The sequence below is a fragment of the Sphaerodactylus townsendi genome, linkage group LG03, assembly GCF_021028975.2.
Source record: "Sphaerodactylus townsendi isolate TG3544 linkage group LG03, MPM_Stown_v2.3, whole genome shotgun sequence".
Lineage (NCBI taxonomy): Eukaryota > Metazoa > Chordata > Lepidosauria > Squamata > Sphaerodactylidae > Sphaerodactylus > Sphaerodactylus townsendi.
In genome coordinates, this window is record NC_059427.1 from 54,180,033 (window position 1) to 54,205,453 (window position 25,421).

At 40.5% G+C, this 25,421-nt stretch overlaps 1 protein-coding gene across 1 annotated transcript in view; it reads right to left on the bottom strand.

The window, feature by feature from the left end:
- Positions 1-25,092, bottom strand: part of APPL1 (adaptor protein, phosphotyrosine interacting with PH domain and leucine zipper 1) — a 38,084-nt gene extending 12,992 nt beyond the window's left edge. The window contains exons 1-15 of the mRNA XM_048487977.1: positions 24,965-25,092; positions 18,880-18,978; positions 15,443-15,502; positions 14,718-14,789; positions 13,150-13,237; positions 12,163-12,204; positions 9,759-9,817; positions 9,231-9,377; positions 8,527-8,609; positions 8,271-8,429; positions 5,574-5,762; positions 4,357-4,399; positions 2,739-2,795; positions 1,019-1,110; positions 273-455 (exon numbers count right to left, since the gene is read on the bottom strand). Coding sequence (XP_048343934.1) covers positions 273-455; positions 1,019-1,110; positions 2,739-2,795; positions 4,357-4,399; positions 5,574-5,762; positions 8,271-8,429; positions 8,527-8,609; positions 9,231-9,377; positions 9,759-9,817; positions 12,163-12,204; positions 13,150-13,237; positions 14,718-14,789; positions 15,443-15,502; positions 18,880-18,978; positions 24,965-25,018 — 1,427 coding nt within the window. The 5' untranslated portion in view covers positions 25,019-25,092. The remainder of the gene's footprint in view (positions 1-272; positions 456-1,018; positions 1,111-2,738; positions 2,796-4,356; positions 4,400-5,573; positions 5,763-8,270; positions 8,430-8,526; positions 8,610-9,230; positions 9,378-9,758; positions 9,818-12,162; positions 12,205-13,149; positions 13,238-14,717; positions 14,790-15,442; positions 15,503-18,879; positions 18,979-24,964) is intronic.
- Between the last annotated feature and the right edge of the window lie 329 nt (positions 25,093-25,421).

A 25,421-nucleotide genomic window follows, 5' to 3' on the forward strand; every position in this document is an offset into this window, starting at 1 on the left:
GAATTTAACAACTCTAAAACTTAGTATTAAACCCTAGTTAAAAGTTAACTTTGCTGCTGGTTAGTCATGGCAACTAGATGTATTGGCATAACTCTTAGTTAAGGCTGGCAGGGAGAGCAAGGGAAATTCTTGGCAGGGGAGCTACTGAGAAGAGAGCATAAGTTTCAGCACACACTCGGTCCTGGAACGGAAGGCATGGTATACTGTAGGACAATATCATCAACCTTAAGCCTTGCTTTTGTAACTGCAAACACTTTGTTGTGGTTCCCTACCTCCCTGACTGTCCTGAGGTTTTTGCCTGGCCGGGTTGATCTTCGCTCACTGGAGAAATGATGTCAAACTGTATAGGTGTATCAGGTGCAACAAGTGAATCCAAGGAAAGTGCTGACAGAGATGCTGAATCCGATCCTATAGACCCGGTGCTGCTGGTACGATTTGTGGGAGGACGAGACTGTCTAAAAAATGAAGCAAAGCCAGAAGGAAAGGTTTCAAATTATGCAGCATGTCAAGCATCAAGGAGGAAAGAAACAGCATCACAACACAAACCTACTACGTAGTTCCTCAGGAGACTAACCATCTCAAACCACTTGGCTGCAGGAAATCCCACTTCAAGGAGGGGATCTTCCCACACAAAAATTGATTCAGGATCACTGCATGTTGGAAGGCAAATCTTACCATTTCTGGTAAGAAAATGGACTTATCACAGGAAGGGGCAGGGCCGTGGGGGAGGTGGTTGTGGGCAGGATGTCCCCCAGCACTCCCTCCTTCCTCCCTGGAAAAGGCAAGGGCCTTGCATGCCACCACTCTTTAATATTACTGGGGAATGTCCAAGGCACCTTAACACAGGATACACTACAAACATGCAGTGTAAAACTTCCATGGGAAGAATCCAGCTAGAAAACATGTCCCCTCATGTGACTGACTTTTGTCACTCCAGCACCCAGGCAGCTAGAGGTCAGTGGAACCACCATGGTCTGCATAACCTGATTTTTAAACACTCTGCTGTCTTACAACTTACACTGCTGGCCTCATGCTCTCGTGTCTCTGCTGGAAGGAAGGTGAGGGAGTGACAGCCTCCAGAGCTGATTGATTTACACGGGCAGCGGTTTCCTACATTTTTGGGGGAAAACAAAAACACACATTGAAGATTTCCCTTCCAGTAAATATGAATATAACTGTATGTGAGTAACACAAACTTCTTACAACCAAGTATCATACCTCAAACTTCATATTTTAATTGCTATGAATAATTACACAATAATTACACAATTTTCCATGCACCATATGGTAACTGCTTCATCTAATTAGACATCAGCAGAGAGTCAAGAGTGCAAAACACGTATTCCTCGACAAAAAAGTTCGGACCATGGAGAAACCATTCACGTGTCTCAGAGCTATTTCATAATAATCTAATTCAGATCAATCCCTGTAGTGAAAAATGTGTTGTTTTGGAAGTATTTATATAGTACCAGATATGCCTCTTTCTCACATGTATGTACAGATTCAAATAATGAGTCTGGTTTTATTAAATTCATCATCTAGATGAGCTAGCAATTCAGCTGAGGGTGAGTCCACCCACTAGTCCACAGCCAACAGACATTAGCAAAAGTTGTGCAAAACACTGTCAGCATGCCTGGCTGGGTGCTACATCATCAAACTGGGAATACAAGAGCTATAGTCTTGACAGACTTCCTGCCTTGAAACCCAAACCAGACCTGGGGTGGGGGTGGGGGTGGGGAATCTCCCTGGCAGCCAAGGATGATGCAGTGCTGCGCTGCCTCCAAAGAGTTCAAGTAGTGTAAGAAGAAAGAAAATCCAAAAACTCTCCTGCTGCCTGAATAGTTCCATAGAGTAAGTCTGCAGCTGGGGCGGGGGGTGTTCCCAAGCCCAGTGGAAGCCAACTGAAGTCAGCTCCACCCCGGGAATACCCTCCTGATGCGCTGGCATCCTCTTTAATACCAGTGCGGCTCTAGGGGAGGCAGCTTCTTCCAGGTTGGTTGCTATGGAGCTGTACAGCTCCGGCCTTCCGCTGCCCTGTTGCCTCCCTGTGATGTAGGTGCCATGTACACAAGCAGGGTAGACAAATGCGTTGGTGCAGGTCCACACCACTTCCAGGACAAGCTTCACCCTCTTCTGTCTCTGGATTGGGCTGCCCGTAAGCTTGAAGTTTCATATTTCTAGTTAAGATTCCAATGTGCACATTGATCCACATATTTTGTTAATAAAAATTTGGTACACAAATGTTTTAAAATTAACAAAAGTTAATCTTGAGTAATCAGGACAATATTGTCATAACATTCCTGCCAAGTCTTACAGAGCTTTTCCTTTATAAATCAACTCAGCATTGTCAGAGTGATTTTGTAAAAATTTCATCTCTTTGACAAGGCCAGCTTCAAGATTCTACATTTCACAAAAGTTTATCTGCCATGTTAATCTTCAGTTCATCAAAAATTCAACAACATTGAAGACAGACTTATACAGGTTCAATTCAGATTTCATGATACACCATAGTGTAACATGAAATAAAAGCACAGTGGCTCGATTCAGATAAATCAAAATGATTTTGAGCCCAAACATCAGTTTAAAAGGAAAAGGTCATCATTCTTGCTGTCAACAACTGCTTTAGAAAACATTCCCCTTGATCCCTCTCTGTGGGATCAACAGACAGAATTTTGTACCAAAGTCATTTGGCAGGGACGTTTACACATAACAGTCAATTTCTAACATGAAAACATTACCTCTGGGTTTTCACTTAGGTATATCTGTTTGGAGATGTTGTTTATGGTACATATCCACTGAAAAAGAAAGTCAAAAGGTACAATTAAGCCTATGATCATTTTCTTGGTCAAGTCTGTTACTCAAATTTCTCATTCCTTTTCTCTGTGTAATTTTCTTTGCATGTTCATATTTGTTTATGGAATCAGCAATCCGTCAGTGAAGGTGCTGATGGTTACTGCTGTCACCCAATTTCCTCTCAGTCCCTTCTGAAAACAGAAAGGTTTATTTGCAGGACTGCCAGACCCATGTGGAGTAGCAACCCTGTAGGTCAGTGGCCTGCAGTGAGGATGGGGGTAAAAATCACCATCGCCAACTCTTCTATCAGGACAAAAAAGGCAGGAAGGGGGATTTCACTACCTTCCCCTTCCTTCACTGCAACTCACTAACCCACAGTTGCACAGGGATCCTGCAACCAAGAATCAATTTCAGCAGAGATTGCTGGGTGGGAAGGAAAATCAAGAAAGATCTGTGATCCCTGTTCGAGCAGATTGCTGGATTGAATGATACATACTGAAGCAGTTTTTGTAAAAAATATATATATCAAAATGTGGTGAAACATACACCACCAGATTGCAGGACGCAATTTATAAATCAGATTGCATGACACAATTTATAAATCACACAATCACGCAATTTATAAATCAATTTATAAATCACCCCCCAAAAAAACCCACGTAAACCCACGTGACAGCTTATGACAAAAATGAGTAAATGGCTCCTATTATTCAGGAGAACATGGTATCTTTAAAAGAACTGAGAATATTTTCTGCATTCTCCATCAAATAGTTGACAATTTAAAGCTGAATTCATAGGAAGACTAAAGCAGTATGTAGTTCAGATACACAATCTTATGCCTATGGCCAGGTAAGATCATCAGACAACCTAATTCTATCCATTCCAGTGTAACAAAAGCCACATCCTTTCCTGACAGTAAATTCTACCTTAACAGTGGAGCAATGCTGAGACCACCAACAGCCTAGAGATGCATAACTGGATGGCAAAACATAGGAATTAAGTTTTAACGTGTAATGTTCTGGCAGTTTCTTTGCTCTTCTGCCCTCTGAATGATTTCTAAACCCAGTGTTTTCCACCAAGATGGCAGACATTTCTAACTGTGAGGTCCGGCTTTCTCACCTCCTACTGCAGCCAAAAAGGCTCCTCAGAATATTGTTGTTGGTGACACAGAGTACCCTACTTGAACAGAATAATGGGGGATTGAGAAATATGCTGCAGAAGGGGGCAAGTGGCAAAATCCACCTCATCTTCTGTCCATGGAAATCCTCCATGGGATTTCCCAGTATTTTTATGCTGATCTTTAAAATGCAAAAGAAAAATTATTGCAGTTATTTGGTGTCAAATGTTATTTGGCTGGTCCAGGTAAACAAACAAACAAACAGCCAGCAAGACAAAAACCTTATTTGGATACCAGTTTTAACCCCTTCCATACATGAAGTTATGATCGTCTGTTGCAGGGGACTCAACCAAGGGTCTTGTGAACAACAAATTTACTGTGAAAGAAGCCTTCAAAAGTCCAAAGACCACTTCATGATTTTACAGCTGCTTTTTTGATGAGCGTACCTCCTCATAATCTTTTTTGCTCTCTGCCTGCAAAATAGAAGACCTGGCAGAAAAGGAAAGGGAAAAGAAAAAGATTAGGATTCACTCTCACAAGACAAGAATTTTCACACTGTATTTTCTAGCATCTTTCATTTGCTACATGTTATTCTGTACCTATGCTGACAGGACTCAAGTATGCACAATAATAAATGTTTGATCTTGAATATTATTTTATTTATTTATTTATTATTTCGATTTCTATACCGCCCCATCCCCAAGGGGCTCCGGGCGGTGTACAACAAAGTAATACAAACAAATAAGAAGGCAAATCATGCAATTAAAACAACGACCTATAAAGCTCCAACATTCCAATAATAGTTTATATATTCATTAGACATCTTTTTCAACACATTTAGTGCTCTCTAAATGCCAATTTTGAACTACAGGATCTTTTGAACCACAGGATCTTTGTATGGTGGAAGGGCCAGGTGTCCCTCATCCTGTCATATTCTACAGACATCCACTCATTAGTACAGCTAAGGGAGAGGGGAAATGCCAGACACCACAGGGAATCTACCCTGCTTAATCCTGCATGATCTCCACCTTCCACCTGCAATCCCAATCCACGCAGGTATTACAGTACCCACCATAGCCTTTTCAGGACTCAAGAAGCCCCCCTTCTCCCTCATTTGAAAAGCTCAGCTGAGACATGATAGCATCGCAAACATACACACTAATATTTAACTCATATAGCACTCTGTCCCTTTTGATCAGAAGTCACCTTTGTGGAAGGATCAGACCCAGGGGGTCTGCTTATCAAAGAACATCCCTTACCATCTTCACAAGTTAGTTTAATTTAATTGGCATTAAATTAAAATCTGGGGCTTGAGTAACACCAGCAGAGCCAACATAATATTTTGAGGTGTAGCTTAAGCAACTAACATATACTGAACAAGCTGAACAATCCACTAATTTTATTCTGAATGCACACGAGAGTACTCTGAACTCCAAAATATGTCAAAAAGGACGGGGAACAAAAATTCTAATCATTAACTTTATACTAATCTAATTTTTTTAACAGAGGCAATATTTTTACAGTAACAATCAGTATGATGCACTTTTCCTCTATGCTGAAAGGCGAACAAAAGATCTCTTTAGCTGATAATCTCTGCAAAGAACCAATTAAGTCACTTGCATCCCCCCATTCCCCAACTGAATAGCTGAGATTGAATACAAACTTTTTGCCATCAAACGACATTATCTGAAAGCAGTATCTTCTGTCTTCACAGTCCACGGCCATGACTGAACAGTTGTCTATATCCATAACAAGTCCTCCAGCCACATCTCCTCGCGCCTGGCTCATTAAGTTTCCACCCTGAGTGAAATAAAACTGCCTGTCCCAACTGGAAGACACGAGTCCTGTTTTACTGAAAAAACAAAGCAGATGGACTTAATGTTGGCATGTACCACTGCCAACCCTCCCCACCAAGCAGACACTATAATGAAGAATCAATTTATATACCCAACCCACCCACCCCCCCTCCCTCAAAAACGGGGGCTGTCATTGATAGTCTGGCACAATTTAATATATCTCTTAACAATTTACTGAGTTTGCATGAAGAGAAATTATCTACAACACTTCAGAGGATCAAGGATAACTTGCTGGTATAAAATCATGTTATTAAAAATGTAGCTTAAATTGTAATGCACAGTTGCTCCTTTTATTAGGTGAAAAGGCTATCCGCCCACATCTACTGTTGCTCATGGAGAGACAATTTCCACTTATCAGTTGAAGAAGTCTCACAGTTTCTCTTATGAGGCACAAAAAATGAGCTTGGAGGATCCTTAGGTTTGCCAAAAACATATGAAGCATACCTCTTTCAAAGCCTAAGACCTTTTACCAATCTCTATATTAAAGCTTATTTACAAACGTTCTCCAGGAATGAGTGAGAACTGTTTGAGGAGAAGGCTTGTAAATTAGCTACTGTCCTGTCTACTGAAACAGTTCATGAAAGACTGCTCTAAGAATGGGGAAAGGTCTGCTGTGAATGTACAAAGAAAATCCCACCTAATCAACACCCTTATTAAAAGACACCTAGAAACATCACATAAATGATTCATACACCTCTGGCATGCTAAGACAGCCTGAGTAGAACTGCAGAAATGTTTTAAAAACAAGGTATTGGTCAACATCATGGTTTAAAGTTTGCCCTCCTTTCTAAAAATTTCATTTTCCAAACAGGTTATCTGGCCATGCTAAATTCAGTGGTGTTGGAAAGGAGGAGTGTTTCCTGTTTCTCCACCATATCATAGTGCATTTATACCCCTCGTGGGGTTTCTCAACAGCCTTTCCCCCTCAGATCTGCTTTGTTGCAAAGTTTTGGGGAAAGTAAAGCCTGAATGGTGACCACATGGGTGGGACTGTTTGGATTTCCCCACCCACACAGCAGCTATTTCCTCAACGTTGTCCTGCAGTAGCTATTCTCTCCCTTTGCCACCAAGGGCTTGGTTTTGTTTCTTTTTAATTAGCAACTAAATATGTGTATGTGCTGGAGCCACAAAGTCATAGCCGACTTATGGTGACTCCATATGGTTTTCGAGGTGAGAGATGTTCAGACATGGTTTGCCATTGCCTGCCTCCACATGACAATCCTGGTAGTCTTTGGATGTCACCCACCCAATTTCCAGCCAGGGACAACCCTGCTTAGCTTCTGAGATTGGACGAGATCAGGCTAGCCTGGGCCTATCCAGGTCATGTCAACTAATTTTTGTAACACTGATATAACATTATAACAACTAGAAATAAAGCCCATTGTGCAAAAAAATACAGCAGTCCCTAGAAAACTGTGAGTCATTGAAAATACACCTTGACCTCGCTCACATCAGTGTGGCCTGCACCCACCGCTCACGTGCCTGTGCAGCTCTTTAAAATGTGAGTCATCGCAGAGAGGGTAGTCCTCACTGATGCGATGTGCAGAGTACGTGCAAGGCATATGCGTGACACAGTTTTCTAGAGTTCACTGTATTTTTTCACACAATGGGCTTTGTTGTTAGTTTGTATATATACTAAAGGAAGCATGAATGCCTAAACTAATAATTAATACAGTGGATCTAGTTTCTTCCTTGAAAACACTGCAGAAAAAGGAAGGGCATTCAAGCTGCTAACTGCCTCAATAAAAGTAAGGTGGAACCCACAGAGAACAACTTGGCCTACAGTACCCGGGTTCACTTCTAGAGTATGGGGGGGGGATTAGTATTCAGAATTGGGGGGGGGACTCAACACCACTGCCTTCTCCTCCTCCTCTTATATCATCACTGCAGAAAATGGAACCCAAGCAACGCCACCCGCATTCCCCCTCAGGGCAACCTGGCCTCTCAGAGGACCTGCCGAAAAGTGTTCAGCCTACAGGCTTAAGTCTCTTCCCCATCAGCGTATGCCGGTCAAACTTCCCTACCTAAACTCAGTTCAGCAGCACCGACGATGATGGTAGCTGCTGAAGAAGCTGGTGGTGGTGCCAAGTTGGCACATCTCCTCCCTCCTCCCTTTCAGCTCAGCACCAGCTTCCTCCAGGCTCTCTGAATTCCCAGCCTTTGTTTTGTTAAAAAAAATCTGTATAATAAATTATCAATAAACAAATCTCCAACTCCTTCCATTGCAAACATCTTCACAATCAAAGACGCTAAAGACTTCCTTTTTAAATGAAAAGTGGGAATTCAGCAAATCTATGGCACTTATGCTATATTGATATAAGGAAACTCAATTACAGATTTTAAAAGAAATAACTGACCCGGGTGGGGAAACCTGCTACTACCCACACTAGCCTTAGAGAAAGCAATCCACCTCATTCAAATTATTTTGTCTAGGCCCATTCCTTACATCGCTACTTAAAACAGTTATTTAATTATTTCAGAACAGTATCTGTAATGGTTCTCACTTTCTTGCATTAAGATAACCAGCTTTCCGAGTAAGGTTCCGTTGGCTAGGAAACTTTGTAGTATCAGGGTCAGGCAAATAGAGTGGGTCACTGGCTACCTCCAAATCTTCAATAGTCTGCTGCATAGTCTCAACTTCACGATCCATTTCCCTGCGAACACTAAAAAGTGCAAAACAAATGTTCAGTGCACTATGTAATCACTAATAATGGTAAAAAAGAGACAGTCCATTCATTTTATAAAGCAAAATTAACTTACTCCTGCACACTTGTTCCAATGTTTGTTAAAAACTCTTCTAGCTGTTCAGTGAGATTTTCTGATCCCATTTTGAAGAAGCTTATCTTTTAGAACAGAGAATGCAGTAATTTAGTCACAAGTAACTAATTTCTTCCCACACATCTAATTTGTGTCTCTATTTTGAAGCAAGCCTTAAGAAATTTATAGATTTAGATCAGGAAATCAGTTCCACTGTACTCTACAATTAACAAACATTAAGAGAAAGCTGAGAGGAAAACTTACACTTTACCACTAACAACATGTCTTAGATTCTCAATTATACAAACTTTCTCCATAAGGTGACCAATTTATCATTGCTTACTATAAGGCTTCTTTTGGACAATCTGCAGAGGATTATGACACATGTGACATATATGCTTTCTTCTCACCAGAAAAGCCAGATAGATCAGTCCACCTAATAACTGCTAGGAATATCCTCAATCTCCCATCAGGTACTTTTGAGATGCACTGTTAGGTGACCCTAATTTATTTTTTTCTTAAGAAAAGATTGAAGCTAAGGACTTGTTCATGCAAAAGCCTGGGTAGGCCAAATATGGCCTACAGGACTTTATATTACCCACTGTTAGTTAGACTTCATTAACTATGGCATACATTGGACCTCATATGTTTATCCTAACTTTGCATACATATTTAGCTTTGTAACTCCAACTTTTTAAGACATTCACCTGTGCTTGCATGTATCCTAATAAAGGTTCTAACATAGCAATTTTCTTCTTGTACTGAAGAGTATTTAATGCACAAAAATAATGCATCATAGTCTGATGCTGTTTCTTCCTGGAAGTATATACGTCTTCTGTAATTTCATATTTGATCTAAAGAGAAGAAAGACTCTGAATCAAGGCATAAGAAATTACAATAGTGAATATTTCTTTATGTTCCACAGGAGACTAGACTTTTACATTAAAAGAAATGAGCTGTATCACCATTACAAAATTAAAAGAAAACCAAAAGAAACTCATAACCTGAGAAGAGTCTAAAAACAGGACAATTCAATTATTTTCAGGATTAATTAATACTTTCTTCTCCCTACTGTACTAATACACATCATCTGTACATTGAGAAGGCAGCCTTCTTCCAGGAATGCCAAACAGACTTGGGGTGAAAAGCAGTGTGGTACAGAGCATTTCAAAACTGTTAGGTGTTGTAACGGTTCTATAAATGAAACTATAAGCTGTACTAAAAATTGGTCATACCTTCTCATTCTCCCTTTTCTTTGACAGACGACCATATCTGGTGATGGCAGCATCATGATCTGCAGAATATTGATATATATATTTATTCTGTACTTCAACATACCGTACATACCCTCTTAACCCCATGAAAATTTACAAATACATAGGAAAAAATAACATATTTTTCATAGAAGTCAGAATTTACCTTAGAACTTCTTTTAAGTGATATGAAAATAGGGGTGTTTTTTATTATAAAGCAGACTTTGAATACATACCGGTAGCAAATATATCAACATGATCAAAATTATCATTTTACCTACGTTACTAATCATTCCAGAAATATTTCTACCAACTAGGTAACTTAACCCCGAGACTCTTATTCACTGATTATATTTCATCAATTTCTTTTCTTTTTCTACTTCACAGGGTGATGACCCCTTCCCTCCAATAACTTTAATATCAGGGATTTGTCAAGCATTTTTCTCCAGTTACTCCATGCAACATTTGTCATGACTTCAGATTTTGAAGCCGACTGATAGTTATTTCAGCTGACAAATTCATAAACAGTCTGATCCTAGTTGCACCCTTCTAAATCAGTTGAACAGGTTAAGAAGGGCATGATTCTTGTTAAGATTTTATTATAAGTTTCTGTAGTAAGAAATGGGGGTTCTGTTAATGGTCTTTTCCACACAAGTTGTTTACAACAAATCTTGCTGCCAAATGATACGTTTTTTTCTTTTGAATTCCACACATTCTTCCTCTGATTCTGGAAACGGTTTCCCTTCATTTTTCCTCTGCTGTTTCACTGCGATGTTTTCGGATCCACTTTTCAGCCCACTTTGAGCGTGCAATTGTGTTGAAACTGTCTTCATTTCCCTGACAAACACCTGGCCCTTATCCAGACCTTGTGTAGTTACTGAACCTCCCCTGCAGCCATTTCTTTATACCCTCTTCTTCCATTTTTTGAAAGGAATTTTTAATGTTTTTTCTCTTTGTCATATTGAACTAGTGATGTAATATTAACGCAGAGATAAGAAGCAGGGGCAATGAAATCAGCTTTGTTGACTTCCAGAGAAAATGGTGCTTTGAACAGATGAGCCTTTGGGAACTATCTGCCACACATTACTGAAAGGAGAAATTGCTGGGCAATTGCTGGCAACAGGGCAGACAGGGTCTGGTCGTAACCTCTCCAACACTTTCTGGAGACCTTCAATTTGACAAGTGAGCTGGTCTGGGGTTTTTTTTACCCACTAGCTCTGATATAATCCAGGATCAATAATGTGCATGTCAGCTATTTGGCTTTTAAAAGCTGCCTTTGTGTCGTCCCTCCATTCTCCAGATTGTACTTTTTTTCCAGTGTGTTCTCGGGGGGGGGGGGGGGGGGGGCTTTCTGTATTTTTTATCTATTTTGTGGATCTGCAGCATTATTTTTTGCTACACCAGAGGATTATTAGACTGTTTTCAAAGAAAGAACGGAAAAAGAAGCTTTTCCCTCATCGGACTGGACTTGCACTACATGAAGACCTCACCGTACCAAGCAGATTACAAGATTGGTAACGCTGTCAAAAAGATTTGCCAACCTTTATATAAAAATATTATTACTTCTTATCCTCAATTGTTTTTTAATTCTTTAAGTATTACTGATAATGAATGCAAATCCACACATTACTATTCTCTCTTCTGTGTGTTTTTTCCTACTTTCTGTTGTTTTATTTTGTAAAAAAATAAATTTTGCTTTAAAAAATCAGCTTTGTCAATTTCACCAAGAGCTTGTCATGTTAGCATTCAGGCACAGTCACAAAGCAGCAGATAATTGGATCAGTGTTATCAATCTGATATTGAATTAGCAACTTAATATTCAGGCAAAGATACACTGTGTCAGCCGTTAGGAATGAGTGAAACTGACAAGGGCCAGTTGTTACTGCAGTTCTAATTTGGCTGAAAAATGTATTTTGGGGGGATGGGGGTGGACTATGTTTCAGTTTCACAAGGAAATGGTGCCTGCTCCTGTAGGGTTTCTGGCTTCCATTTTGTGTGATAGTTCTCAGGAGTAGAAATGAAGACGAAGACATTCTATAAATTGCTGCTTCAATGTAACTGCAGTAACACTACAGCGTCTGCACACAGAAAAAAGGGGAGGATTGTTCTTCTGCATCACAGATGGTACCCCATCACCATTAGGAATAATATGTTTTCGGCAGTAGTGTGTGAAACAAATGCAATTGAAGAAACAACAGGATAAAACGTTTCCAGGACACAAGGTTTGACCACTGGGAAAATCTATGGTAAGCTGTGGATGTGGAAAAGGCCAATGCTTCAGCTGTTCTGAAAACCATGAATAAAAAAACCTGTAAATTCTGACTATTTGCAATCAAAACACAGGTCATAACATACAAAAGTAAATTTAGCTTTAAGATACACTTACCATTGCTTGAGATCTGGAAAACTTCTTTTAAAGTCAGTATCTCTGAAATGCATATATATATTATTTAAGGTGCTACACAGTATTAGTGTAGTTTTGCTGATAACATAAACAATGCAAATATTTATTTATTTATTTTTCAATTTATATCCTGCCCTCCCCCCGTAGGGCTCAGGGTGACAAACAACATAAACAATATAAAACTTCTGCAATCATAAATAACCAATTATCATACAGGTGATTCACTGATTTCTGGGCAAAAAGAAAAGGTGTAAGCACCAGGTAATTACTGACCCATGGGTGACATCACATCACAACATTTACTAGGCAGACTATATTTATAGGGTACTCATTTTACCAACCTCATAAGAAAGGAAGGCTGAATCAACTTTTGAGTAGGCTACCTGAAACAAACTTCCATCAAGATCGAACTTAGGTCATGAGCAGAGCTTTGGCTGCATTACTGCAGCTTACCACTCTGCACCATGAGGCTCCCTTCTGCCTCTACTATCCCTTCCTCTCTGCTCCCAAGAGTTTTATCAGTTCCCAGTGCCAACCCCTTTGACTTGATCAGTCTGGGTCAAAGAATCTTTTCCTGTTGACTCCAGGTCTTCCCGAAGCCCTCCTTTTCTTTGTAAGACCTCCAAATCTGTGATACCAGCTTAAAGAGGGAGCTTAACCCATTCCACTGTCTCTCACTATCTATATTAGCATCTCAAAAGGGTGGCTGGGTGGGGCTGGAAGTCTTCTGCCCAGAGGAAAAAAAGTGGTTAAAATGTTCCCTTCAAACTTCAAGGGGGAGGATATTTCTTCTCAACATCCAAGAGCCCCCAAAAAGACTCCTTTTACTTAAAACAGAACTTAGAAAGTTTGGACTGTTTTTAGATGTCTGGTAGAACATGCTTGAGTATAAAAAATAGGAAACACATGTTAACTGTTACAGAATGACCTCTTATGCATACAAATAATTTGTAATGTTAATTACTGTACCTTTTAAATCCCTTTCTTTGAACTGAGTAATGGGAAACATCATGGCATCAGCTAACTGAGTTGACAGAACAGCATGACAAGAACTGAGCTAATCAAAAGGAAAAAGAATTGTCCATAAATTTTGACTACAAGTACATAGAAGTTTCTCTGCTTTACTGTGAAGAATCTCAGCAGCTGAAATTAATGGAACTCTAAAACAGTTCAACTTCATACCCTTTGCCTTTCCCAAATGTAAGATTTTTTAAATCAATCCCTCAAATGATATTTTCATATGTGATGCTAAGAATGCCTTTTGGTCTACACAAGGCGCTCAGATATTATTCATTATCTTCCTTCTTGGACTCTTTTTTGCCAGATCTTTGTGCTCAAACGCCATATTTTTTCTTAATTTCACTTCTGTTTTCCCTTATTTGTAGATAAGTTCGTACTGTTCAACTAATAATTCTTCTTTAAAATAATCTTTGTCAAATCTACTATACTTGTTGTTGGCAACACCTGCAAGCAAGTTTCCCTCCCACCAAGTAGCACATGAGCACAGCATCAGCGACTAGAGGTTTGCCAGCCCAGCGTATTAGCTGGGGGCAGGGGAAGCAGCTAGAGCCTCTGGCTAGGCCTATGCAAACTCCAGGGCAAGAAAGGGGTGAAGAGAGGAACAAGTCTCAGAGAAGGGAGGAGAAGTGCTGGGCTTGGACAAGGGAGATGTCAGGAGAGACAGGGGAGGAAGGCAAGCTGGCTGGAAAATGCCAAGAGGGCACAAAGAAAGGAGGAAGAGGAACCTAAAGGAGGAGCTGGGACAAGGTAAGTTTACTAGACCTGAGCACACCTGGTAGAACTGCTCCAAATCAGAGGCTCAACTAAGCCTCCTAAGGTTATGAAGAGGAAAAAGCAGGCAGGTGAAGAAAACTGTGTCCATGAGGAAGCTTGTGTGCTGATTCCTATACAGAGGCACTTAAGGCACACCATTGCATCTGATGAGTCTCTACTGCCCATGTAAATCAGTTATTATGTCCTTCTGCCCCTGGGGAGGTCTTACAGAAACAAACAAGATTTGGGGGGTATGAGTTTTAGAGAGACAAAGCTCCCTTCATCAGAGAGAGCTGTGACTCTTAAAAGATTCCCCCCCAAATTTTTTGTTAAGCTTTAAAGTGTTATTTGACCAGTGATGGTGAACCTTTTGAGCTCAGCATGTCAGCATTTTGCAAAATCCCTAACTTGACTCTGCTGATGTGTCACCCCTCCTCCAAGCCAAAGAGAAACAATTATTTGCATATGTGGGGTGCTATGTATTATATAAAGAAATGTCAGATATTACAAAAATGACTCAGACAGAGAAAATAGTTGTTGTTGGGTGATGGTGAACACTGGTGCATTTCCCAAAATGTCATGGAGTGTCACTTTTGACATGTGCGTCATAGGTTTGCAGTCATTGTGCTAGACTCAAATATCTATTGTAGACCAACAGAACTACCTGCAGAGACAGGTTCAGTGTGAATTGGACTGTTGCAAATGAAAAAAGATTGCTATGGCTTACAATTAATGAGTAGCATAGATAATATACTCAGTCTTACCTCATCTATCACTTTTGCAAATTGCTGCAGAGTAGAATTCATAACTTCATCATCACCACCCAAGGGAAAGCGCTGCCAAAACACAACACACACCACTTTTTACTCCCAAATCAACCTTCATTGACTTTTCCCGTGTAACAATTAAGAATCACAGAGGTCTAACAACATGTGCTGATATCAAAAGGCATTTACAGCTTTGTAGAATAAAAGTTCTTAAAAGAAAATAATTCTGACAAGATATTCTGGGCCAGGAAAAAGGTATTGTCTAGAACTTGTCTCCAATAGGTTAAATCCATAAATATGTTAGTTAGTTTTAGTAGGGTATACCGTACGTTAGGTCTCCCATGAACATAATTACATTCTAATTATGTGATTAAAATATACCCAAGTTGCTATAAAACTGCAACATCGATTTCCTATTTCACAGTGGAAATGGCAGTCTCAGTTGAGAATGTATGATTGTATTCTGTTTATATGTTGTACACCGCCCAGAGCCCCCCGGGGACAGGGCGGTATAAAAGTCTAAATAAAAATAAAATAAAATAAACTTCTTTACCAGTCATCTCTTATGCCAGTAGTTTCAATATGTAAGAATTAAACGAGCAACGCTTTTTAGAGCATGGAGGAAAAGTGCATGAGGAAAATCATTACTACTAGAGGGCACATGAAGAAGCCAGCAATACTAATCAGAATTTAAATATTTCATTTGATAAAAGGACAAATACCTGCTGCTCATATTCCTTAAGAAGCTTTGAAGTTAAATGTGTTGCTGCACTTAATTCATTCTGTTAAAAATACAAAGACAACCATTAGTATCTCATTTTGCTTAACAATGAAAAATGCACACATACGCCACACTCTTTTTTAGCATACAGGATGATAATAATAGGATGATGAACAGGGGCTTATAATCCATCTATTTACCTTGGCAATTTTAATCTTACATTTAAGAAATTTCAGTTGATGACAACACACATTTCTAAATTAGACCAACAATACATAATTCACATAGCTTGGAGACAGGTGAAGTCAATGGAAAATGAGCCAACATTCAAAACAGCATGCAAACGCACACTTATAAATCTTGATGATGCAATAGTAGTAGTAGTAGTAGCAGCAGTAGTTAGTAGTAGAATTAATAATACATTTTTGGTACTTGGCCAAAGGCCCTCACAATGCAAAACAGAAAGAAAGAAAAAAGAGAAAAAACAAGATTTAACACTGAAGAATATGTTAAAATACAATCTCTCATTAATAAAACATTTTCAACCACTCAGTGTAGGTGCTTTCTTTGGCTGTGATATCCCTTGCTGGCAATGCAAAGAGAGTTACACTTTAGGACACATAAGCAAGTATATCAATTTGACATCTGAAGCAAGATTGCCTGGGATTATTTTAACATTCTTTTCTGGAGTCTGCATAAAGTGGGCAATCTTCAACATAATGAGGGAGATTTTCAATAACTGGATTCCAGCATATACAAAGATGTTGAGATAACTTTTAGCTGTGTTGGAAAATTTTCTTCCAAAATGTGAATACTGCTAAATGTGCACATACTCTAAATCAGGGGTCTGCAACCTGCGGCTCCGGAACCGCATGCAGCTCTTTCGTCCTTGCACTGCGGCTCTGTGAGCCTTGGGTCCTCTCAGCCTCCTTCAGAGTCGCCCTAAGGGTTAATGGGAAAGAGTCCCGGTTCCTAGAGAGGCACAGCCCAAGACAGCTATTCCAAGCCACTTCCGGATTCCCTGTCTCAGCTGCCTGGTTGGCTGATGCTGGTGATGACGGCACAGGGGGCGGAGCACCACTGGTGTATCCTCTTGAACAGGTGAGCAGCGAAGGGCGGGAAACGGGAGGGAGTTGCAGGAGTGCAGATTTTCAGCGCAATCCTAACCTCAGTCCACCCCTCCTGAATAAGGTCAGGGGTTGACTCTGCTTTGGATGGCCTCATTTCCCCCTCTCCCGGGTCCTTCTTGGGGGGCAGGACCACATGGAGGACACCAACAGCACCACCTTGGGTTACAGACCCCCAAGCAGCCCCGCTGAGCTCCAGGGGCTTTCCTGGAAGATGGCAGCCTGGCTGAGTCCAAGTGAGAAAGACGATGTCAGGTTTTAAAGGAGTTATTACCTGCAGCCCTGCAAGGTTGCACTTGTCGGGGTTGTTTGATGGGGAGGTGGGGGTGGGTGGGAATTGTTTGTTTCTGCATTGCCAAGGAGGACAGGAACGCATGGGGAAAGGCTTGCATGTGGATCTTGGAAGGTTTACTTCAAAATAAGCCAGTGGAGGGTAAGCTTGTAGATCGTGGAAGGGAAGAAGGCCGGGATCATCCTCAGCCATGGTTGTTGTGGGTTGCCAACTCCTGGCAGGCAAATCCCAGGACATTTGGGGGTAGATTCTCAGAAGCTGAGGCTTTTGGGGCCAGGGCGGGGGCCATGCTCAGTGAGGAATATGGCTGTCGAGTCCACCCTCCATGGCAGACATTTTCTCGGGGGGGAGTTCAGCCCCCCCTTGAAGCTGACAACCCCATTAAAGGCACCAATTTTGATCCACAACCCAAGTGGAATTTGAAGGGGTTATTATTTTTTAAGAGTTCAAAATGTGTTCTTTACAAAAATAACATACAATTTTCTCTGTAGCACTTCATGGATTTCATAAGAAACACACTATAATTGTTTATACAAAGCGTAAAGGTGTGTGTGTGTGTGTGTGTGTGTGTGTGTGTGTGTGTGTGTGTGTGTGTATATATATATATATATATATACACACACACACACACACACACACATACATACATACATACATATACACACACACATATATACACATACATACATACATACATACATACATAAACACACAATGTTATCTTCATTTTAAATGTCAAAAAGTATTTGCTGCTCCAAGTGTTTTCTTTTCCGTGAAAAACGGGTCCAAATGGCTCTTTGGGTGTTAAAGGTTGCTGACCCCTGCTCTAAATGAAGGGAGACCAAGGTCCACTTTTAGCAGTGCTGCAGGAGATCCTTCAGGAAGTGCTAAAATTCATTTCATGTAAGAGTTTTGGAGACATTCTAAGCTATTGAGTGCTTGTTCTTTCCATCCTCAGATTTCCATGCCAAATAATACTCAGTTGGAAGCCTTGCTTACAAAACTTTTGAGGGCTGGATCCACAAGAACCTTCCCTTTGAATAGTTAGAACCTCATAACTGGTCCCATGGTCTTTAGGGCCGTAGCTTTTATAATTGTCAAATGGATTTTCCAGGTTAAGATTTCAGTAAAAGTAATTCCAAGGTATTTGAGTGAGCTGCATTGATTAATGTGGATACCATCCATGTTCCAGAAGAATCTTTTTGATTTTCTCCTGAAAACCATAACTTTTGTTTTGGTGTAATTTATGGTTATCGCTTCTTCCATACAGTATGCTCCCAGATTGTGAAGCAGCCTTTTAAAGCCAAATCTTGTAAGTGAGATTAAGACCATACCATTTGCAAAGCGCAGAATAGAGATTTATTGCTAGCTGATAGAGGATGATACAAATTCTGGACCTTCCAAGCTCTTCTCTATATCATTTACATACAGGTTGAACAGCAAAAGAGCCAGAATACACCCTTGCTTAACGCCCTTTAATTTTTGCAAATGTTTCAGAGTGCAATTTGCTGAGGAGATATAAGAGCTGTTTGTCCAAATTTGTCTTGATTAACTTCTGCCAGTGTCTATTCCTATGAATCGAAGGCTGAGACTAAGTCCACAAAAGCCAGGTATAACACTCTCGTAAGTCCATTTATACTAGAGAGTGCCAAATAACAGAGGGTTTGGCTGGGATCCACTATGGTGTGCGGTCTTTTGAATCCAACTTGATGAGTGATACAGTGCTTAAACCTAAATAGTTTCAAGTTAAAAGCAAGACACATCTCTGAAACATTCATTCAGTTTTATAGAATAATCCTAAATATAGACATGCCACATAACTTCAGTGCAGCAAATAATTCTATCTTCCTCATGTTGGAACTGAGCAACAAGCAAAGTAGAAGAATTACAGCAAGCTTGAAAAACATGAGCATTAAAAAGCCAGTCCAACATTGTTGGCACACCAAGACTTTCACAAACTCAAATTTTATCAGTTGTACTGTTTAAAAATGTTGATTTAAACTGTAGTAACAACATTACCTGTGCATCATAAATTCGGTGCATGGCTTTATATAACTGGTTAAAGTAACGAGATATCGCTGCAGCATCTTCTTCAAACACACCCAGCAATGACCGGGTCTAAATAAAGAAAATGTATTTTTAAAGCATTACAATACAGAATAACAGCTAGATTCAAAGAATGTTCTCTTGATCAGCCCAAAAACTGGGGGGTGAGAAATCTTCAGTGTTGCTATATGTTTGGAACATATTTAGTGGTTTCCAAACAGAAATTATCCCACCTTACGAAGTCAAAGTTAGAGTAATTTTGTACCAGCTCAGAAAGCTTAGCCACATATCGCTATCCTGTGTGAATCAGATGGCCTTTAATACACATTAGACTCTTGGATTTTTAAAACGTTTCCAAGAAACTTAGTATTAATTAGCTAAGATTTGCACTTAAAACTTTTATTAGACAGCAATTGTACCCACTATCAGCTAAGCATCATCTCCAGTCTGAAGATCATAAAAAAGTGGTTGCAATCTCCACCTAATTCAGCAATAAAGGGAAAACACCACTGTACTACATTTTAAACACTGCTACAAACCACTGTTTCTCAGCCTCTGTTATGTAGCATACACTAGCCAACCCAATGGAATCTGGTTGTGGGGGATTTTCTGGGCTGTGTGGCCATGGTCTGGTGGATTGTTCCTAACGTTTCGCCTGCATCTGTGGCTGGCATCTTCAGAGGTGTATCACAGAGAGAAGTCGGTTATACACTGTGTTACACACTGGACACAGTGTGTAACAGACTTCTCTCTGTGATACACCTCTGAAGATGCCAGCCGCAGATGCTGGCGAAACGTTAGGAGCAAGATCTACCAGACCATGGCCACACAGCCTGGAAAACCCACCACAACCAGATGAATATAAGATGAACAACCAGATATTTGTGAATCTAAAATTACCTAGATAACCTGCATCTCAATATTATGACTGTTTCCCCAACAATCATCCTACTGCTGTAGATACTGAATTTGGTACTGTGGGATTCTTGGTTCCTATGACTGACTGTAGTGGTCCACTCTTCTGCCAACTGAATGCTATGCTATGGACATGTTTCAGTACATTTAGTAGTGCATTTAACTCGCTATTTGCACCTGAATTTGGGGAATTTATCAAGCAATGGTTTGGATCCAAAGACTTTCATCAGCTAAGTAGGAATCTGCTTCCACTGGAAGAATTGTATAGTTCTTCAACACACTACAAAACTCAGGAAAGGTCAAAAAGAAGTTTGGAGATATGGTCCAAAAACTTTTTCAAATGCAATCAGAGAAGAAAAAGCATATTCACTGCACACATATGACATTTCTCCATTTTGAACTCTGGGAAAGAAATTATTCTAGAAGAAATAAAGTGAATATACATGAGTGCATAGAACTATTGAAATACACGGAAATTTTGCTGATTGAAACCAAGGTTCTACCAAACTCACATTTTTATTGAAAACGGTAGTCAGTGGCTTTTGAGAAGTCTGCAAGCATGGAATGAAGGTAATAACCATCTTCATTCATGCTCCTTAGAAGCTGGAATACTTATACTACCTCTGCATGTGGAAGCATTTAGACATATCCTTCATATTAAAATGGGCCACAGGCCTGATTTTGCATAACTGGCTTGGACACATTTTAAAATTACCATATTGTGTGGAAGAAAATGCAATAAGATAATCATGTGTTGTGTGTAAAATAGAACTCTTGACTGTCTGAACCTATTGACAATTTCATTTGGCAATCCAGCACTGAAACTGATTGGCAGTAACTTGGGAACACACCCACTAGCAGCAGAGTCATATGCAAAACTCCAGTGAACAGCCACCAATTTTAATGCAAATCCAGTATATATTTCTATGGTTATGTGGGCCAAAAGGATTCCTGTCTTCCAGAATGAGAAACCCACCAAAAAAGCAGGAACTTGATTATCAATGTTTCAATGTTGTGATTCCCCTCATGCTATAAATGAGATCCAATCAACATTTCAGCATTTTTAAAATGAATTCTCTAGAGGCCAAAGATACTCCCGGTGCCAGAATGAGACAACAATTCTTCTCACATCTTAAGCAGTATTTGACTTTATTTATTTTGGATTTATATCCCGTCCTATCCCCGAAGGGCTCTGGGTGGGTTACAACATAATTAACAACTTAGTATAGCCTGACATGTTGTAGTGTATGTTCTCAAAGGCTTATGAATTCCTCAATCACATCATCAGTAACAGGGAACAAACTACCCTTAAGACAGGCCTGACTCCTACCCATCTTCCTCTTCAGCCCCAGAGAAATTAGGTATATTTTAATATAGGGTAGTGGTAGAAAGCAGTAAGATGGATGGTAAGATGGATAAATTGAGAGTACCCTCAATTTATACCAGAGTACTCTGTAATGCATAGAGAATCCATAACAGATACACAGAAATGTCTTGATGGACCAGTCAATTTGGAAAAGATTCCTTGAAAACAAACAGTTTAAATCACCATCCTGGAATGAAAAGTTGTGTGAATGTGAGCAAAATTTCAGTTCTTCTGAACATTTAACTGCCTATCTGGTTTAATTATATGACACTTCATGCTGAGATCTTTTTTGAAATTTATTACTACAACTGTCAAATTTATGTAGATAAGAATGGAAATTATTTAGCAAGCATCATGCTTCACTCAGGGTCTTCCAAGAACAGCAAAATGAGGGCAAAAAGACCCTCATTGTACTTATAGTGCCCTGCTATTAATTCATTGTTGCAAATACCAGCTCACAAGTATCTTAATCAGTCTCCTGTAGGGTTGCCAGGTCCCCCCTGGCCACTGTACAGGATGGGGAGGTGTGGTCGGCAGATGCAAGCTGGGACACTCCTGGAGATTTGGGAATAGAACCTGGGATGGCCAGGGACCTGAATGTAGAACAATGTGTCAGGGTCCACTCACCAAACCATCCATTTTCTCTGGGGGGACTGATCTCCGTAGACTGGAGATAAGCTGTAATTTCAAGAGATCCCCAGATCTCACCTGGAGGTTGGCATCCTTAGTTTCCTGCTTGCATGCATTACTTGAGTCAACTCAAAGACCACACTAATTCCTGGCTTTCTTGATCCATGCCACATCACTATGTTCACGAACTTCTATAATAAAGCAGTATGTAGCTTCTAACCTTATCCCTTCCTCTTCCCAATATCATTTCTATGGAGTGTAAACATTTTCTAAAATGTTTCATGTACAATTTTATCTGCCAGTTGTCTTGCCAGAGACATAACTTCATTATTATTGTACTACCAAGAAAAAAGGGGGGAGGAAGAGATGAAGAAACAGTACTGCAATGGACAGCAGGCAGACCCTGAAACAGCGACTCAGCTTTTTCATCCCTGAGTGTAGCTCCAGCTTCCAGCCGCCTTTCAGAAAGGGAACTGAATACTGGATGGCAGCAAAGTGGCAGTCTTAGTTTAGGTCTGCTTCAAGGAGCATGCAGCCATAGTTTGGGCCTGGCTCAGCAAAAGAACAGAGAGAGCTTTGCCAGGTAGTTTGGAAAAGTGATTTAACTCTAGGTGTTGGAGATAAGAGAGTACCCATCGTGAGGCCTGTCTCTGGTGATGATCAGCCCTTGTACAATTTGACTCTTGGTAAAGAGCAGGCAAGTGTGGATGGAATTCTGTATGTGAAAGGATCTAATCTTGATGATTAATCACAAAAGCCTGTTTGTACCTCCAAGTACTGATGAGAATTCAAACCACACTATGAAGTCATAACTAGCTTAAATGTGTGTGCCTCCACAAGGGTTCTCCTTTGATTGTCTGAAGACCTGTGCTACTGATCTGTTCATTGAAGCCAACCTGAAAATAAATAAATCATCTTTGTTATTTGCATACAACTCCTGCCTCAATGATCTGTGTTCTTGCTCACCACAAAATTCACCTCATGGCAGCAAATGCAAAGCGTTTATCCTTGCTACCTGAACAACTTCTTGTAACTGAGGGGAAGGGTTATCTGAACAAATCTAGTAAGAAGTGTGTGTGGGTCCTTTTGGTCCCAAGAAATGGCCTGTACAAGTAACTTGCTTAACAGCATCCAGTGAATTCAGGGCTGAGATAAGGTTTAAATCAGGAACTTCATATCTAACTCATAATTCTCCTCACTTCCATTTTACCCTTACAACAACAATGTGAAGTGGATTAGGCTGGGAGTCTGTGACTGGCCTAATGAGTTTTCATGACAGTAGGAACTGAAATTCGGGTATCCCATATCCTAGTCTGAAACTCTCACCATTATACCACACTGCTGTGCATGGGATGCTGTTGAACAGTACCAAGTAGTTGGACTTGCCAGTATTTGCTGCAAAGCCTGGCTCTGATAAGTCTGCCCACAAAGGTCAAAACAACCCTGGGAAAGGTCCTGTCTTCTTCCCCTGCCCTTCACTGACAGAAACCAAGGTTTGAAGGCTGGCAATACTGTTGTGGTTGCCTAGCAACTCCAATAGTAGCCATTGTTGAGGACACTTTTTTCTTAAGCATACAGGCACTGTATGGGGGGGAGAGGAGTTAACCACAATTTTTTGTTAGGATTCACATTTTTCTGCAAACCTTTTTTTCTTGTTTTTTGTTTCTTTGTAGAAACCCATGTTGTCTATTCATGACTTCAATCTTTGCATTTAAGTCTCAATAGGTGGGACCATATTGATAATTAGATATATAAATGATAATTTAATATTTTCAAATGTTTACTGCCAGTTGCAGAAGAACACATCACATCACTTTCATCAGAATTAGATATGATAAAACTGTTAAGGGAGTTTGCAGAATGCAGAAAATGTAAAATGATTATATACAAGAAGCAGTACTGTCTCAGAATAGGATACTCCAACAAAACAACATTTATCTTCCATCACATTGCCACACTAATGTTGCTTTTATTATTAAAACTATGATGTAGACTGCAGAGCGCTGCTAAGAAAGCTGTGGAGATAAGAAATGTTTGGTTTTTGCATTTTGCGCAATTACAGATAATTAAAACCAACCTTTCATAGGGAAGAGAATTTGCCAGTCAACATCACTAATTTGCTGGTATGGGTACAGCATAAATAGATTAACCCTTAAAGAGTCAGCAATAATTTTTATTAAGGATTAAGCAAAAACTGTCAGTTAAATTGAGGTAGATTGCAGCTAATAATTTCTCAGTACTTCAGTGGAGAACACATTTATAGGATTGCACTGGAATACAATTCTTATCATACATACACTTTATTTAAGCTGCACAATGAGAATTCCCCATAAATACGCATAGGACACAGGCATACAGGAAACCATAACCTATGAGCAAGGTTCACTAGAAGGAAATTCAGTTAACATATTTAAAGTGGCAACTTCAAAGCTATTTACAAACTGATCCACCTTTTACAGTTGTAGGAGGAAGGGTGTGGTGAAGGAAACCGAGGCAACACTCTAAGTAATTATACTACCACATTAAGAACATAAGAGAGTTCATATTTCTCAATAGTGAATTAAACTTCAGAAAAAGAAGGGCTAGAGTTATTTAAACAATGTAAATTGACTCCAACAGATGTCACATTCCAAGATTCTCCAGATTGATCTCCAGATTCTATATAGATTCTACACTGCTTTTTCATGGCTCTGCCTTCTCTTCTGTAGTGACTTTCAAGGACTTAAAAACAAGGGGAGACGTATCTTTTTGCTCCTTGGGACATATATTTGAAACTATATCCTGCATTTTCGGTACCACTTACTCAGTGGGTGGTAGTCCTTAAAGGAGGATCCCAACTCATGCTAAATACTGCCTTATAAGGGATTTGCCATATGTCTTTAACAATCACAATCTTAACCTGGTGCGCAGAGCTCTCATATATGCCTTCTCCTAAGAACCTTACCGCTTGGCAAGATGACACAGAAAACTAAACTATCCCAAAGGGAAACCTGGTGCAACCGGGTGATCCACGGGTTAGGACTACCATGCCACTATCCCAAATCGGCAGAAGGGAGTAATCAAGGGCCGTGATCAAGTAACCTCCTCGTTGCACCACTTGCTGCGAGGCCCGAGCGGGCTAGCTGGGCGCCTTCCCCGCTCGCTTACCTGGGGACTGTCCTCCAGCGTCTCCTCGATGGGCAGCTTGTCTATTCCGGGCATGTCCACGGCGGAGTCTGCACAGTCCAACGCCGCACCCAGCAGACCAGCTTTCCTCCTCGGTGCAACCACAACAAGGCAGCTCAGCCAAGCTCAGGAAATCCCGCCCCGGCACTTCCACAATGGGGCGCGAGCCCTACGCGGCTTCCCATTGGCTGACAAAGCGTTCCGTCTGCTCGCAAAGAGAAGGCGAGCGCTCGAGACCCGGGTCCAGGCGGGAGGTTGGGGATGTTGATAGGGAGCGGGGTGACGTCCTCCGGGTTGCTCCTGCAAGGAAAGCTACCTGGCCGCACCTTCCGATGAGCGAGCTCGGCCATTATTCAACCATGCCGTGTTTCTTTCCTACCGACCAGGCAACCACGCATCTTTTCTTTCCGCGTCGTTTCTTTCCCTTGTTTTATTTATT